This window comes from Propithecus coquereli, unplaced genomic scaffold (assembly GCF_000956105.1).
Source record: "Propithecus coquereli isolate 6110/MARCELLA unplaced genomic scaffold, Pcoq_1.0 Scaffold605, whole genome shotgun sequence".
In the NCBI taxonomy this organism is placed as follows: Eukaryota; Metazoa; Chordata; class Mammalia; order Primates; family Indriidae; genus Propithecus; species Propithecus coquereli.
Window position 1 is genome coordinate 873,802 of NW_012152008.1, and position 16,650 is coordinate 890,451.

Genomic DNA, 16,650 nt, shown 5'->3' on the forward strand with positions numbered 1-16,650 from the left:
GACAGGCACGGCCACCTGCTTAGCGTCAGCTCTACGGACACGGTGACGTGGGCAAGAGCTGAGCGTGCAGGCGGCGACGCTGCGCCAGTGTCGTTTCCCTCCCATCTCAACGCAGTTCTGGTTTCACATCCGCGACGCGGGGCTGATGGGGAACCCGAAACCCAGGTGACGACCAGGCCAGGAACGTACGGCACTGAGCGGTGCTGCTTTCCGCTCGGCCGGCGTCTGAGAACGTTCCCTGTCCCATGGTCCCAATCGGTTCGGGGCCGCAGTGCTGTGTTTCTCACACATGCCCGTTAGATCCTTTAAGTTGAACAGGGATCTGCGCTGAATTAAGAGGAAGGAGCCTTTATGCTTCCTTTTTCTCATCTGTTCTAACTGACGCGACTCAGCCTGCCCAGGGCAACCGACTCCGCCAGGCTTGTCGGCAGCGGCCCTGCCCACCAGGCCTCCAGACCGCAGAGGCTGAGGCGCTGTGGGCAGCAGCGGCCGCAGCAGTGAGAATGTTCTGGTCACAGACCAGCTAGGTCAGAGCGAGCCCTCAGAGCTGGGCATACCCGAGGCTGCCTTTGCCCTAGCAGAGCACGTGCAGCGTCAGCGGGTCCCATCTGTCTCCTCACATGGAGAGAGCCAGCACTTCAGCGTCACGGGTTTAACTCAGTGCAAAGGGGAGACAGGAGATACGTGAGGACCAGACAGTGTGGGGGCAAAGGACGTCCAGAAAGCAGACCACCCCTTCCAGTGAGGCACAAGCCCGTCCAGCCCAGCAGCAGGAGATGGGGTGTCGGAGCCTCGTCAGTGCAGATGACCGAGAGTCACCTCAGCGGTTACGGAAGCGACTGAGTACACGCACACTTTACTCAGATTCATCAGAGCTGAGCAACGTGCCATCTTATCCACACCTGTGCTTAATGCACAAGTAGTAAATTTTCTGGTAAAAAGGGCGGCTGGGGGTCAGGTGTCGGGTGAGGTCAACACCTGGCTGGCACCTGTGCGCATGGCATCTAGGTTGGCGCGTGTCGCGGGCTGAGCGACCGAGTGCACCTGCCTGGCCCGAGAGGAGATGTCCTGTGCTTGTGACGAAGCAGAGTTTGGGACCTGAGGCTCCACAGGAACCCGCTGGTCCCTCCACAACCCGACGACACTCGCTTTCGTGGAATCGACCAGATGGCCGTGCTGGGGCGCAGAGCCTGGGCCCCGTGTCCCGGGAGGCCTGCTGTGGCCAGAGCTATCTGAAACTCCCAACATGGATCGAAAGAGAAGCTTCTTGTCCTCGGGGCCGGCCAGGTGTGTCTGCACTGGAGAGGAGGCCACTGCTCTGCACGCGGAGGGCTTCTCGGCTGTGGGAGACAGAGGCAGTCACGGATGTGGCGGGGGTCACGGAGTTGAAGGGTTTAGAGTAACTCCAACATTCATTCTAATTCCCAGGGGCCAAGTTAGAATAAGCTGCAGGGACATGCGTTGATAATTTTGACAGCTACGTCCAAACCACCCACCTGAGGACCCCCGGTTACCCCCGCACCGGCCCCACGTGCGAGAATGGTGGGTTTCCCACACCCTGGCCATGTGGCGTGTCGGACTCTGGGCTTTTCCAATCTGCTGGGTGAAAATGTCTCACAGCAGAGTAATCACTTTTTCTGTGCTTTTAAAACTGAACTATAATGTTCACAGAGTACACACAAATCGTAAACACACAGCTCCACGGATCATCGCACATGTGCAGCCCTGGGTGACACAGTGCAATGGCTGCCTTTGCCCCTTCAGTCCCCGGCCCAAGGGAAACACCCCTCCAACTCCCACCCGGTAGACTGGCTTTTGCTGGCTGTGACCCGCACACACACGCCGTGCCACACTGGGTGCTCAGCACCACTGCCCTTCCCACTGTCGGGCAGCCTTTCAGCTCCATCTGAATTTGGCCAGGGGAATGAAGCCACTGTGTGATTTCTGTGGAGAACGTAACTTCAGAGTAGGCTTGCTGGGCTCTGGGAGGCGCACAGGAGACCCCGTAGGAGGCACCGCCACATTTTCCACAGTGGCCGTCTAGTCCCACCCCGGCACAGGGGGCCCGGTCACTCTGCGTCCTCGCCACGCTGGTGTCAGCAGTCTTTGCCATTTTAGCGTCTCTGGCGGGTGTGCAGGGATACCGGAGAGGAGCTTGAATTTACCTTTCTCTTATCATGAATAGAGTTGGTTGAGCATATTTTTATATGTTGGCAAGTAATCTGCATTTCCTTCTCTGTGACCTGTTCATAACCTATACCTGTATTTTTATGGGATTGTTGGTCTTTTTCTTATTTACTTGCAGGCTTATTTCCAGAATTACAAACAGCCATATCCCTTGATCCAGCAATTCCACTAGCAGAAATGTGTCCTACAGATACACCCACATCTGCATCGCAAAATGGTGAGTGCACGAGGTTATTCACCGCGACAGCGACAGACTGGAGATTCCTGGAAAGTCAGGAGGTGGCACCTGACCTACGCTGCAGTCTACCTGTGCAGCAGAACGCCAAGCGCCAACCACATGACATGGGGTAAGTGAAAACCGCAAGGTATGCCAAGAAAGTTCTGTGTCAAAAAAGAAGGAAAAGCATGCTCATGTGCCCCTGTACACAGAAGATCTGACAGGACGTGCAGGTGACAGCCATGCAGGTCCATCCAGGAGTGGCTGTGGGTCTGGGGGAGGAGACTTCTCAGTGAGCCTCCTTGGGTGGCTTTTGAAATTAGAAGCATGTGACTCTATTAATGCTCCAAAAAACAGATAAAATGAATGAAACACAATACAGTAACTGGTTACCTCGTGGTGCTCATAAAGTTACAACCATCCTATTACGCAAATGAGCCTGAGGCTAAGATTTTGGTGACAGCAACATGAATTTTAAAAATGCCCTACCTGAAACAACACAGGTAGAAATGAAGTTGACAGGCTTGGAAAACTCTGGATGACTCAAAATGACAGCCCTGCTGACAGCTAAGGCTCTGACAGAAGATGCACACGAGAAGTCAGAAGGAGACAGTTTCATCACGTTTAAATGTGGAAAAAGGCAACATTTGAGTGTGCGTGAAATATTAATATGTGAGACACACACAGACTGTTTTGTGTGACTTGCCAGTAGGAAAACCCCAAAGCAGCCAGATCCCTCGCTCCGAGGGCACCAGGCCTTGCGAGGTGCAGTGTTGTAACTGGGGGTGTAGACTGTCCTTGCCTCCTGGGGATCCCCGACCCGGCGGGGAAGGTGCCCAGGAGTCACCTGAGGAGGAGCCCTCCAGTCAAGGGGCGCGCCTGGAGGAGGGGCCCGCGGGAGAGGGACAAAGCAAGCAGAGCGTCGTGGTCTGAGACACCACAGCAAGGACGACTCTGGGCGCTGTAGGTCCACGTGAGACTGCAGAATGAACAGACGGGTGAACTCACTGAATACGTGTCTACGGAGCACCAGCAGAAGCACTGTTCTAGGTTTTTTTCCTACATAGGTAGGAAAAAGTAAAGTCTACCAAGGCAGGAGCAATTAGAACACAGGGAAGGCTGACTTAGGAGAGAGCCAGAGCTACTGAGATTGGGGGTGGGAGAGGATGGTGACACCCACAGGCCTCCGGTCTGGCGCGTGTGGAGGTGATGCTGCGGGCCAGGTGCTGGGGCTCTTGGTGGTGAGTTGGCTGAACAGAGTGGCCTGAACTTCACGACTTCCTGTGGGCTGTTCCAGGAGAGATCCTGGCAGGTGAGCAAGCCCAGAGGCCAGGAGAGGGCCGGGCTGTGCACAGAGGTCCTCGGCTCCCTGCTGAATGGAAGTGGAGCGAGCTCCCCAGGTGGGGAAAGAGCAGGCAGCAGCAGCAGCGGGAGGTCAGGCGGAGGGCAGGAGCCCCTACAGGCAGGCAGAGGAGAGCGTGGATGGTGGGGCCCTGGAGGAGGAGGTTGGGGCACTGAAGATGCAGTGTCCCCTGGGGGAGCAGCCAGGCTCTGTGAACCTCGGCGGCAGCTGGATGGGGTGCACGCTCGGGAGTGCTTGCGGTTTTAGGTGCTGGAGACTGAATGAAAAGCCGTGAGCCGGGAAGTGCGGCGAGGCTGTGCGTGGGGGGAAGGAGGACAGCGGTGCCCGGGGAACAGGACGGGCAGAGGTCTCACGGTGCCTCTGTGGTCCATGTCGCCTTCACACGTTCCACAGAGAGCTCCAGACCAGGAGGAGGCAGTCTAAAGACGCCGCCGCAACGTGCGTAGCAGAGAAGAATCCCACACTGTGCTTCTCCACGATGCAGTTTTACACAGGGGAGTTCCCTGCCTCCGTTTCCCAGCAGGAGTAAGAAAAAGAGAGTGGAATGTGTCAGTGCAGTGTCGGTGCGCATCCTAATAATTACCTTTCCTTCTTCCCCAGAGCGAGTTGTTGCTGTTTTCCTTTTCCAGTGTCGTCTCTGATTGTACTGAAATCGTCATCGTCATCAACCAGGAGATTCTACATTTCAAAATAATTAATGAGCAATGTTTTCAGACATCTTTTAGCCTACATTTAAAAGAGATATGTTTTAAAAATTACCTAAATTGACAAAAGGAGATATTCAAATTTACATAAACTAGGTTAATAACTGATAAAAAACTTTCTAGTGCTCAATGAAAACAAATTCAGGGGGTGGCAGGAAAAGGTTCATGAGGGAAACTTCCAGCCGTCGGACCTTTGCCCGCAACCATTAGGTTATTAAGTATGAAATGTCCGATTTCCTTAGGTGCTAAGTTTGACAGTTGATCTGACATTTCACTTTGACACTTCTTGTTTTAGGTTTATTGTGAAGCTACATCGTCACTCTTTCAAACGCCCGGTTTGGCTTGTGATTATCTTTTAAGTATTTTTTTAGAGCAATTTTTGTGAAACTATGGATAAGTCAAAGATGAGTGTTATTTTCGAATATGAGTTCAGTCATGGAACCAATGCAGCACAGACAGCTCGAAATATCAATGAAGTGTTTGGGAAGGATGTGGCTAATGAACTCACAGTACGTCAGTGGTTTGAGAAGTTCAGTTCTGGTGATTTTAATCTTGAAAATGAGCCACACAGGTGACCTGAGACCAAGGTGGATAATGATGAGCTGAAAGCTGTGGTCGAAGCGAATCCATCTCAACCTACATGTGAATTAACAGTAAGGTTTGGCGTTACTATTCCAACAACACTGGACCATTTAAAACAAATCGGCAAGGTAAAGAAGCTGGATAGATGGGTTCCACGTGAATTAAACATCAGAAGAGAAATCGTCTCCAAGCTTGCCTTTCTTTGCTGTTATGATATAAAGGTGAACCACTTCTACACTGTACTGTTACATGTGATGAAAATTGGATTCTTTTTGGCAGTCACAAGCATTCGGCAAAATGGTTGGATAAAGACGAAGTGCTGAAACACGGTCCAAAACCGAATATTCATTAAAAAAGCTAATGGTGTCTGTTTGGTGGTCCAGCACTGGTATTATCCACTACAGCTTCATGAAACCTGGTCAGTCAATTACCGCAGATGTCTACTGCAACCAACTGGATGAAATGATGAGGATGCTTGTGATTAAGCAGCCAAGATTGGTCACTAGAGACAGACCAATCAATCCTCTTGAAAGATAACGCTCGACCACATGTCGCACAAACAACGCTGCTCAAACTACAGAGGCTGGACTTAGAAACTCTCTGTCATCCACTGTATTCTCCAGACCCTGCACGGACTGACGACCTCTTCTTCCAGGTTTTGACCACTTGTCACAAGGACAAATACTCAATTCTCAACAAGCTGTGGAAAACACCTTTCGAGATTTCATCACCACTCGCTCTCCAGGCTTCTTCGCTGCTGGCATAAACACGCTACTGTTAAGATGGCAAAACTGTGTCGATAGTTTAGGTGTACACTTTGGTTAATTATACTGCTTCTTGTTTGAGATATAATAAACTACACTTTTGATTTGAAATTGGACATTTCATATTTAATGACCTAATACAAATGCTCCCCTGGGGGAGAGCCCAACACAGGGGCTCTAAAGGGATCTAAGTTAAGAACATAAAGCACAGGAAGGATCCATTGGGCCCCAACAGCTCTCTCATCACTGTGCTAGAAACACAGCCTTTTGTGTTAATAAAGTATTAATACTTTATTAATACTGTCAAACTGTCAAAATACATAGTTTTCACCTATGTATTTCTATAGCTAAATGTGAGCTTCTGAAAGACGTGGCCCATGTCCTTTAATTCCTCAGAACTTCTCTCAAGCTTTAACCGCGGGGCTTTATGAATACAGGCTGCTGGGTAAGTTCCGCCGAGTGAGCGAGCCTCCTTGCCGCCCGGGATCTGCAGCTGCTTTTCTTCTTTTTTCTTTTTTTAATTACGGTAAATGTTGGCCTCTCTCCTGGCTGCCCACAGGGAGGCGGCCTCAGTGAGTGCTTGGCATATAGTAGAATGCTCAGTAAATGTCAGCTATTGATAGTATTAGCCTTTTCCCGTATTTGCTTCATTTCTAAAGGAAAAACTTAATAGATTCTGTTGATGTCACTCCCCTACCCTAGAGGTACCTGTCCACTGAGTTTAATGTTGTCGCTCCCACCTTCACTTTTACTCTATGACTCTTTAGGGACATAATCCTCAGTGAAACCCAACATGGTTTTATACTGTATATAAATGTTCATCCTGTGACGTTGTTTTCTTTTTCAACATTAAATATTTGGGTGTATTTTCATATTGGCGTATGTAGCTCTGGATTATTCATTTTAACTTCTGTGTATTATGCCACTGTATCAATACATTTTTTTCATTTACCCCCTTTTTGAGGGTCATTTAAGTTCTTTCCACTGTATGCTATTACAAGTAGTGCTTCATATCTTTCCTTCTAAAGGATGAAATGACTACTTTTCACATTTAAGTCTTCAACTGAAATTGCTGTATATGGTGTGAGCAGAGGTAGATGCGGGTTTTATAGGACCTGAAGCTTATATAAGTTGAATATCCCTAATCTGAAAATCCAAAACCCAACATGCTCCAAAATCTAAAACTTTAAATGCTGATATGATGCTCAAAGGAAATGCTTATTGGAGCATTTCAAATTTCGAGATATTCAGATTTGGGATTAGGGGATGCCCAACCAGTAAGTATAATGCAAATATTCTAAAATCTGAAAAAAATCTGAAATCTGAGATACTTCTGGGTCCCAAGCATTTTGAATAAGTGATACCCAACCTGTATAAATCTGGTAACCCTTTTTAAATCAAAATTATGAATACAATTTTCCTATGTAGATAACCAGTTCTCCCAGTACCACTTTCTGAATAATTCATTTTTAACATTGCCTCAAATATCTGTCACATTTCCCGTGTGTGGTTCTGGGTTTGCACTTCCTGTCCCTATGCATCTGGCTGTCTGTCTCTCTCTCCTGGCCTCTAAGCCACACTGTCGCCACGGCAGTACATCCGTCTCAGTGCTTGGTAAAGCAAGGACCCTGGCTTGTTCTTCTTTAAAAATATCTTAGCTCTCTCTGGCTCTTTGCTCCAGCATATGAATTTATTCTGTTTATTTGATTTAGCGTAATCTATATGGATTTTTCACTGGAATTATATTAATACTAAATGTGTCCATTTGGGAAGAACTGACATCTTGCTGTTGTGAGGCTCCCTGACAAAAGTATGATGGCTCCACACCTGACCGCGGCTCTAATACTGTTCAGTAATATTTTTCTAATCTTCTCTAGAAGGTTTTAGAAATCTTTTGCTGGCTGTATTCCCAGGTCCCTTGCAGTTTTATATATTGATCCTGGAACCTTTAGAACTCTCATCAGATCCAGTGGATTATCTGGATAGTCTCTTCAATCTCCTTTGTAAGAACAGTTTTATATTTTCAAGTGTCTTTTACCTCCCATTCAATTTTTAGTTATTTATTTTTCTTTGAGGGGAGGGAGGTCACATTACATTGCCTACATGTTTAGTACAATGTTGAATGAAAGTGGTGATTAAGGGAATCCTTATTTTGGGTCTAATAAAAATACTTTTGAAGTTTTTGCTACGTGTGTTGCTATAGGTCCTATGTTAGGTTGAGGTGTTTCCATCTATCCTAATTTGCTGTAAGTTCTTTTTTTAAATATGAATGAACATGAATTTTTAACATTAAATTTTATTCTATGCTTTTTCTGCATCTGTTGGATTAGCCATACGATTTTTCTTCTTTTATCTGGCAGTACGGTGTATAACATAATATACTGACACTGCTATCCTTGCATTCCTTGAATAAACCTACCCTATGGTCACATAGTAATATTTTTTAAAACATACTTGCTGGTTTTGACTTGATTTTATTTTATATTTATGGTCATAAGTGAAATTAGTCTCAATTGTCCTTTATTGTCCTTGGCAGCTTTGGTATTGGAGTTCTGTTTGCCTCATAAAACAGGCTGTCTGGCTTTCCCTCTTTTTTATCCATTTTCTGAAGTAATTTGTATAAAATGGGATTATCTGTGTCTTGAAGATTTGATAAAACTTTTCTATAAAATCATTTGATTGTTGAGTCTTGTCCAAGTGGTAAATTTGCTATTAATGTTAAACAACTTCAACTTACCTTAACACCAATAGTATCTCCATCTTTCAGGTAATAAGGTGCCCCTTGCAAACTGTCTTGCTTTTTCTTCTTTTTTCTCTTGGTGATTTGCTGGTTCTATAGAAAAATGAAACATCCTAATCAAAACTCGGCCTCAAATTCTTACTAAATTCCCCATCACTGTGAAAAATTGTAGTTAACCTAATCGTTATGCCAGTAAACCCCAATGTCTCTGAGAAAGCCCCACAACTTTACCCAGCTAGATATTGGAAGCCACTCGAACTTTTCAGGGAAGTATTTGGCAATTTCAGTTTTCTCCACAGGAAGAGAATAGAAATGGGCGACCCTCTGCCTCAGGGAGCCGGCAGTCCAGCCTCGGGCGGTGTCCCACACCAAGTCCACGGCCGGCGCGTAGGCCCTCACCCCTGGGATGCGCATCTGTGTCCTCAGCAGCACGTCCTGGGGGCTGCAGCCGAAAACAGTCAAATGCCAGACTTAACACAAGCAAATGAAAAGCACACACGGTAAATGCTGGGGCATGGTGGGCGAAGCTTCCCCTTCGACTCTTCTGGTTTTTATAAGTAGTGATTTTCCTTAAATACTGAATACTAGTGGGAAACCCTTATTCCCCACTTTGATTTTCTTCAATCCTGACGAAGAGCAGCGTGAAGATCGCATTCTGAGTCTGCAGCAGGGTGCCCTGGAGAGGGCGGGGGACCTTCCTTGGTGGGGAGGGATGAGAGGCCCCAGCCTGGCTGAAGTTCCCCCAGGGCGGGCAGCTGGCAGGAGATGGCTGGTCTGAGCAGATGGCCGTGCTCTGGATTTGGGGCGCTGTGTGTCTGGGTTGCGTAGGGTAGCGGGGAGAAGAAGCCGGGGGTTACAGTTGGGAAGGGAGACGCAACACTGCAGGAGCAGAAGAAAGAGAAACTCAGCAACGGGGAGAAGAAGTGAGATGTGTAGAGACTGTTACAGGACACGAATGCGGCCTCGCAGACTGAAAGGGGAGGCTGTGCGCAGGGATCCTGAGACGCCGATCCCCGGGGGACTGTCAACTGCACCTGCGCGGGGGAGGGGCTGCTGAAGAGGAAGATAAGGGGCAGAGACCTCCGCGAAAGGCTGGACAGTGCCCTGGAGGTTGGCCAGGGACAGGAGAGCCGAGGGAGGCCTGAGGCGGTGCACAGCTGCTCTTCAGAGCGAGAAAGGGCACTGCTCACAACAGATGGGACAAAGGGGCAAAATCGTTGTTATATAAAGCGTTCACACACATTACATTAGATTTTTTCCTAAGACCCTCATTGGGAAAAGAGGCAAAATATATGAAATAACTCATTCATCCACTCACAAGACACAAACGCTTTTTTTTTAAGCCTTTGAAAGAATGTCAAACTTAGTAGCAATCAAAGCACCGGAGCAAATGAGAACGAGATAACCATTTTCATTTATCAACATCTGAACAGTGAAATAGTCCATGTTGGTTTGAGGGTGAGGTGAATAAATACTCATAAACTCTGGGGAACATACACTGGGACAACTTACCTGAAAGGAATTTAACAATTTATTTTAAGAGGTTTAAAATGTCCATACCCTTGGATCCAGGAAATCCCCTCTAGGATAAACTACTCCTGCTCATACAATTTGTATTAACACTACATTTTTTATTTTTAAGAGACAGGTCTTGCTCTGCCACCCTGGCTGGAGTACAGTGGCACGATCACAGCTCACTGCAGCCTCGAACACCTGGGCTCAAGTGATCTTCCTGCCTCTTGACTAGCTGGGACTACAGGTGGCATGCCCCCCAGGCCTGGCTATTTTTTTTTCTATTTATCGTAGAGATGGGGTCTCACTATGTTGCCCAGGCTGGTCTCAAACTCCTGACCTCAAGCGATCCGCCTGCCTCCTAAAGTGCTGGGATTACAAGCATGAGCCACCGTGCCTGGCCTAAATTGTTAAATTTTTGAAGAGATGAACTAGCCCCCTATGATAAGATATGTGTGCAGTAGAATTTCTTACCCCAGGTTTTCTTCTTTCTGAAGGGGCTCTAAGCAGATCTCTGTTCTCCGTCCTAGTTTATATTCCCTAGTAAGTGGAACAAAAAGAGTGACATGCCATTTAATTTTTTAAAACAATTTTTTACCAATTTTAAGCTTTTTTCTTCTGCAAAGGACTGTTTTCTGAATACCGTATAAAAACACTCAAGCTTTTGGAAAAAGAGGAAAACTAGAATAGTTCTTGTGGTGATTACATACTTGGGTCATTTCTTAATAAACATGGAGGTCTGGCTCTATAAAGATGGCCAGATTGCTAAAGAAACTTCCCTTTGTTGGGCCAGAGTTCGGATTCTCAAGCCAGTCCCGTGAGGGTAGTAACCAGAACTGAAGTAAAGGAGCCCTCAGCCCTGCTTTTTGCAAAGGAAACTAACGACTAGTTAATGCTCCAGCAGGGCCAGCTGAGTCACACCTTTCCTGAGTGAGAACCTGTTCACTCCGCCTTCTACTTCCCTCCAAATACTTTTAAGTTATGAGAAGAATGTCACAGTTTCTGGAGCGCAGAAAACATACTCAAAGCTACATTTATACTTAATATGGAAAGCTGAAATCATACTAGGGTTCATGATAAAAAGCATCATCCAACTCATTCCTGGAATCACCAGGAATGGGGTGTCTGTTATTATCTGACACGAAAGACGAGTCCCTCCATCAAGCCCTCTCACTGCCCAGCGCTGCGGCGGGAGGGACGGCTGCGTGTCCACCTGCCCACCCAGGAACCTACTTGAGCGGCTGCCGGTTGGTTCGTAAAAGCCTGCCTGGGCGCTTACTCTCCACCGTCCAGGCTCTGAGGAAGGCTGGGGACGGAACACCAGACTCCAGGAAAGGGTGCAACGTCATGGCCTAGAAAAAGAAACAGACATTTCTCCAACGGTTTTACAAAGCACTGTTAGAAACATGTTGCTTCAGGAAAAAAAAGCAGTACTGCACAGTGACACTGAGGGCAAGAGTCCTCCAGTGATGACAATGATAAAATTCTATTTTGAATCACAGGAATATCCATCTCTTAAAGGAAATTAATCCTGAGTAATTTTTGTACTCCACCGAAATCAGCTTGAGAAATGAGTTTTCTATTTCTAAATATGAGCCAAAAGCTCATTTTTAATCACTATGTTCCAAAAATGAAACTTTGGAATTAATTTCCATGGGAGTGTAATTCACAAGAGCAGAGTCTGCTCTAACAACAGCCAGGGCTTCATCTTCAACTTTCGTCAGTGCTAATACGATTTTCCAATGTTTGCTCTGCCAGTGAAGTAACTTTTGATTCAGAAATATTTCAGAATCTTTGGCTCTAACCAGGAGGCCCAAACTGTGTTCTAATTCTGCAGGAGTGGATAGCTTTAAGCCCCTATTTATATTTAGGTTGAAGCATATAAAGTTGCCAACATTCATCCATTTTTGATCTTAAAACAGCATCTTTCAACCTACTACAAGAAAAAAAAATATCTTCCCACTTGTTCTCACAAGGTTATTTCATATGTTGAGGACACACAAAAGCCAAATATCAACAAGTGCCAGTCATATATATGCCTCCACATTTTTGCCTTTGAGAGAAAGAAGGGATGTTCATTTAAGTCCAGCAATAGTAAGATGCTTCTTCAACATTGTGTTATACTTAATCCAGCCTTTCCATTTGGACAAAACCCTCCTCTGTGAATATTAATGCGTAAGAAAACAATACAATATCTAGGATCCTAACATAAAAGCTGATATTCTGACCTCCTGGGAAACTGATAACACAGCTTTTCATAACAACATTTAACATATGGATCACGATGGTACAAAACAATGTAAATAAAGGGGTAAAGTGAATGCTTTACAAATGTTTCAAGAAACCATGTTTCCCTATAAAATAAAAATGAACAGAAGCTGCAAGTCACTGAGGATAGAGTCAAACAAAAGCACAGCATGCCTGTCAGAGTGGGGGTCAATGAGGGCCACGAGGAGCTGTCTGCACCATGGGCGTGTGCTGCCTGCTGGGTACTTACCACTGAACATGGCATATGACAAATGCCATATCAGAACAGACTGTAATTGGGGGAAAAGGAGATAGAAGAATATATTAATATCTCACTCTTCGGAAGAAGCCATATCACCACTAAGTTACGCTGCAGGAAGAAGTCTGACCTGAGTCTTCAGATCCGCCAGCACAGCATCTTCTGAGATCTCTACGTCTCCCACATAGAGGACAGAACCTTCCGCAGGCACGTTCCCAGGAGCACCTTCCAAAGGACAGAGGTGGATGCTTAGAAGGAACATCAAACTTTATTTCATATTTCTGAAACACATTGCCATGTTTTGACACATAATAGGTTTATTATTAGATTCAAGAATCTCTGACTCTGGGTCCCTCACGACTTCAGTGGGAAGGAAGCATGGCCTGGCGGGGGAGCAGTCAGGGGCGTGCTACTGGCGGAACACCACGAGGAACTTGACACTAATGCCGTCTACCTAGAATGTTCTTTCGCACATTTTTTCCTTCTTCAAAGATTTTGTTGGTAGGATACTCTGCCTATATCCTTTATATTAGCTTCCTGTTTCTCATAACACTGATCCCAACCTATTACTCCTTTGTCAGTTTTCATGTGTGCATGTGTGCGCTGGTGTGTGTTTAATCAGCCTCCTCAAAACAACAGGATTTCCAAGAGGGGGCAGGCCATCTATCTTGTTCGTCTCCTCAGTGCCTGGTGTGGTGGGTGCCACACAGTAAATGCCCAATAAATGTTTACTGAATGAAGGAAATCTTGACAATAAGAAGGACTTTCCAAGTTTGTTTAAAAAGGGGGAGAAACAAAATGATGGGTCATCAAAAACTCTGAACATAAAAAAGCTGGTAACTAAATTTTAAATTCGGAATATCTTTACTCATTTTTGCTTTAATTAAATATCTTTGTTGCTGAGCACACTACTAATACATAATAAATTATAGATAGAGCATAAGTAAATTAAGTGCATTAGTAGTTTGTCTTGTGTCTTAAGGAAACTACAGGCTGGCACTACCCTGAAGACACTTCTAGGAAATTCTGCAGAATGAAATATACAGTCATGTGACACACAACACAGTTTTGGTCAAAGATGGACTGCATATATGATGGTGGTCTCATAAGATTATAATACTGTACTGTTACTGTCCTTTTTTGTGTTTAGATATGTTTAGATCCACAAATACTAACTATTGTGTTACAACTACCTACGGTGTTCAGCACAGTAATGTGCTGTACAGGTCTGTAGCCCAGAAGCAACAGGCTGCACCACACAGCCTAGGTGTGCAGGCGGCTCTGCCACGTGGGTCTGTGTGAGCGCACTCTGTGATGTCTGCGCAACGAGGAAATCACCTAACCACACGTTGCTTAGAATGCATCCCATTCTTAAGCTACACATAACTGTATTTCCCATTTTTTGTGATACAGAAATGCTACCAAAAATGAACCTTTTTCTTCCATGGAGAAACATACTGATTAAACATGCTTTTAAAATCTGATATGTAACTAGTAGTCTATCACTAAAACATTTTTAAGAATTAACATGAATATAACCCAACTAAAAAACTTTAGCCAATTTCATAGCTGATTCAACATATTTTATAACTCTATACATATAATCCAAACTTCAAAGGTTAAGGAGATAGGATTTGACTCATTTATATTAATTTCATTACTGAGGTTTAAATGATAAAAAGAAATATATGATACAACACTCCAAGTAACCAGAAAAGATAAATAATTAAGTATAACATGATAAAAAAAAATATAGCTAACAAGTTGGGCCTACTAAAAACACATTCTTTTCATCTACAGTTATGAATACAAAAGAGATTAAATTGTGTTTTCTTTATAATGAAGTAGAAATCTTCTTTGTATTACATAAAGGCAATTCAACTCACTGCTAGCAACTTCTGCTCATTGTGATGTGTATACTGAATTTTGAGTAAGACAACATGTTTGTTCTCTGTCTATATTTCTTTTCAGAAGTCAGTGAAAAGATTAGAAGCAGCTTCTCAGGGTTTTGGGGGTCGAAGCAGAAAGACCAGGAGACATGCAGGATGCAGACTCCCGTCTTGGTCTCTGCCCCGTGGCTGCAGTGAGGTTGGTGGAATCGGTTGAAGACTCAGTACTTTGGTACAGGATAATGGGGCTGCTACTGCCCTGAGGGTCTTGACAGATGACATATAAAAGATCTTTGAAAAAGAAGAATAGATTGATATAATAATAAACATAACAATAATAAGATATATAGTGTTTTACAGAGGTTACAAAGCACTGTATAAAAATAGGATAGTGTTATTAATATCAAATGACTTACCTTATAAACAGGTTTTAATTTCCAACCTTACATCTTTAAAATAAATATTGCAGTTGCCTTGGAGCAGAAGCAGTCATTTTACTTTTCTTTATGACACTCTGGCAGCTGAAATTCCTTTCTGTCCTCACCTTGGGTGGAAGCAGCTCTCCACACCCTGCCTTGAGAAGGGATACAGTTGGTGTGGTCCTGATGGCTCTCCCAGTGTCCTGAGGGACCCCGCGGCTGGTACCACCAGATGGGCACCTTCAAGAAACCCTGAAGAATGGAGCATTTTTAATGAGGTGATTAAGTGAACCTCTCTATTTCTCCCATGGAGAGAAATTGTCTTGATGACATAAAATGTACTTGAGAATTTACTATTTTTCCTGTTAGATTTATTAACTGTCATAAATTATACTTGTTTATTGTTCTTACAATCAACAATTTAAAATCAGAAAAATCAGACTTCAGTGTTACTGGACTAAATATGTTCTTTGCTTAGTAGATAAATAACTGAGAGACATAAGTAGTAATAAAACATTTGCCTGAAACGCTGCACCAATATTTCCAGGCACCACAGAGCACTGCTGGCACAGTGCACCAGTCGCGGCAGTTCCATTTACTATACAGAAGCAACAGCCTGTTGATCTAAGTTGGACTCCGGTACACAAACCACATGAAGTAAACCCACTGCTTTATACAGACCCTGTAACTCCAGTTTTACTAATTTAGCTAGTTATTCTCATCTTTTTTTTGTGTTAGTAAAGAACTTTGATAGCTTCATTAAGAGATTAAAGATGTTATTGTTACAGTGCTCAATTTCCAAAAGAAAATGAGAATGTGAAAAATAATCATGTAAAATATTTTAAATATATAGTTCTAGAAAATGCACATTAGAATATTTTTCAGTTTATCAAATTGGTGAAGATTAACAAATACCCAACCTCCATTCGGTTAAATAAATGTAACATGAGAATAACAGAATTCCATTTTTTTCACCTGGCAGACTGTCAAAAACCAGAAAGTCTAATAACATTCCATGTTGATAAAAGTATGAGTAAACCTGGACTCCTGTAAGTTGGTGGCAGGAATATATACTGCTGCAAAGTTTTCAGAGAGTAATTTGGTCACATCTCTCAAAATTTAAAATGTGCAAGTCCTTTGACGCAGCGATTCCACATTTAGGAATTTACCTTCTGATACACTAGTGCATGCACAGAAAGCCATGTATCCAAGGACATTCATGCAAATTGGTTATGGGAGCAAACCCATGAGCCAACCTCAAAGTCCTCTTTAGAAGGCTGGTTACATTATAGTAGGGCATAACCATAGCTCGGTACTTTTGACCAAGCAATTTCAGTTTCAGGAATTTATCCAGTAGATCTACTCATATACACCTAAAATGGCACATATACAGTTTTTATATTGTATCAGTAAAAGATGGGAAACAACCTACATATTCTTCAAAAAGAGGCTGGTTCATAAATTATAGTATCTGTATATTAATGGAATATTATGTACCTACTAAATAGAATGAAATAGCTTTATATGTCCTGACACACAGCATATGCTTGGGAGATAAAATATTAATGAGAAAACCCAGGTACAGAATAGGGTGTCTAGCATATCATCTTTTGTGCAAAGAAAAAGGGATATATATGTATACGTGTGGCCATATATGCTATGTATATACACATACACAAATGCGAGCATGTGCATATGTGCGTATTAAAAAGTACACACCTCTGGCCAGGCGGGCTCTGCCACGTGGGTCTGTGTGAGCGCACTCTG

General features: G+C 44.3%; 1 protein-coding gene across 1 annotated transcript in view; it reads right to left on the bottom strand.

Annotated features, from left to right (window-relative positions):
* Positions 1–1,008: 1,008 nt before the first annotated feature.
* The window catches only part of USP40 (ubiquitin specific peptidase 40), a 93,400-nt gene continuing 77,758 nt past the window's right edge, over positions 1,009–16,650 (bottom strand). Inside the window, exons 23-30 of the mRNA XM_012659327.1 lie at positions 15,009–15,135; positions 12,706–12,800; positions 11,303–11,421; positions 10,544–10,609; positions 8,789–8,999; positions 8,555–8,650; positions 4,351–4,445; positions 1,009–1,340 (exon numbers count right to left, since the gene is read on the bottom strand). Coding sequence (XP_012514781.1) covers positions 1,229–1,340; positions 4,351–4,445; positions 8,555–8,650; positions 8,789–8,999; positions 10,544–10,609; positions 11,303–11,421; positions 12,706–12,800; positions 15,009–15,135 — 921 coding nt within the window. The 3' untranslated portion in view covers positions 1,009–1,228. The remainder of the gene's footprint in view (positions 1,341–4,350; positions 4,446–8,554; positions 8,651–8,788; positions 9,000–10,543; positions 10,610–11,302; positions 11,422–12,705; positions 12,801–15,008; positions 15,136–16,650) is intronic.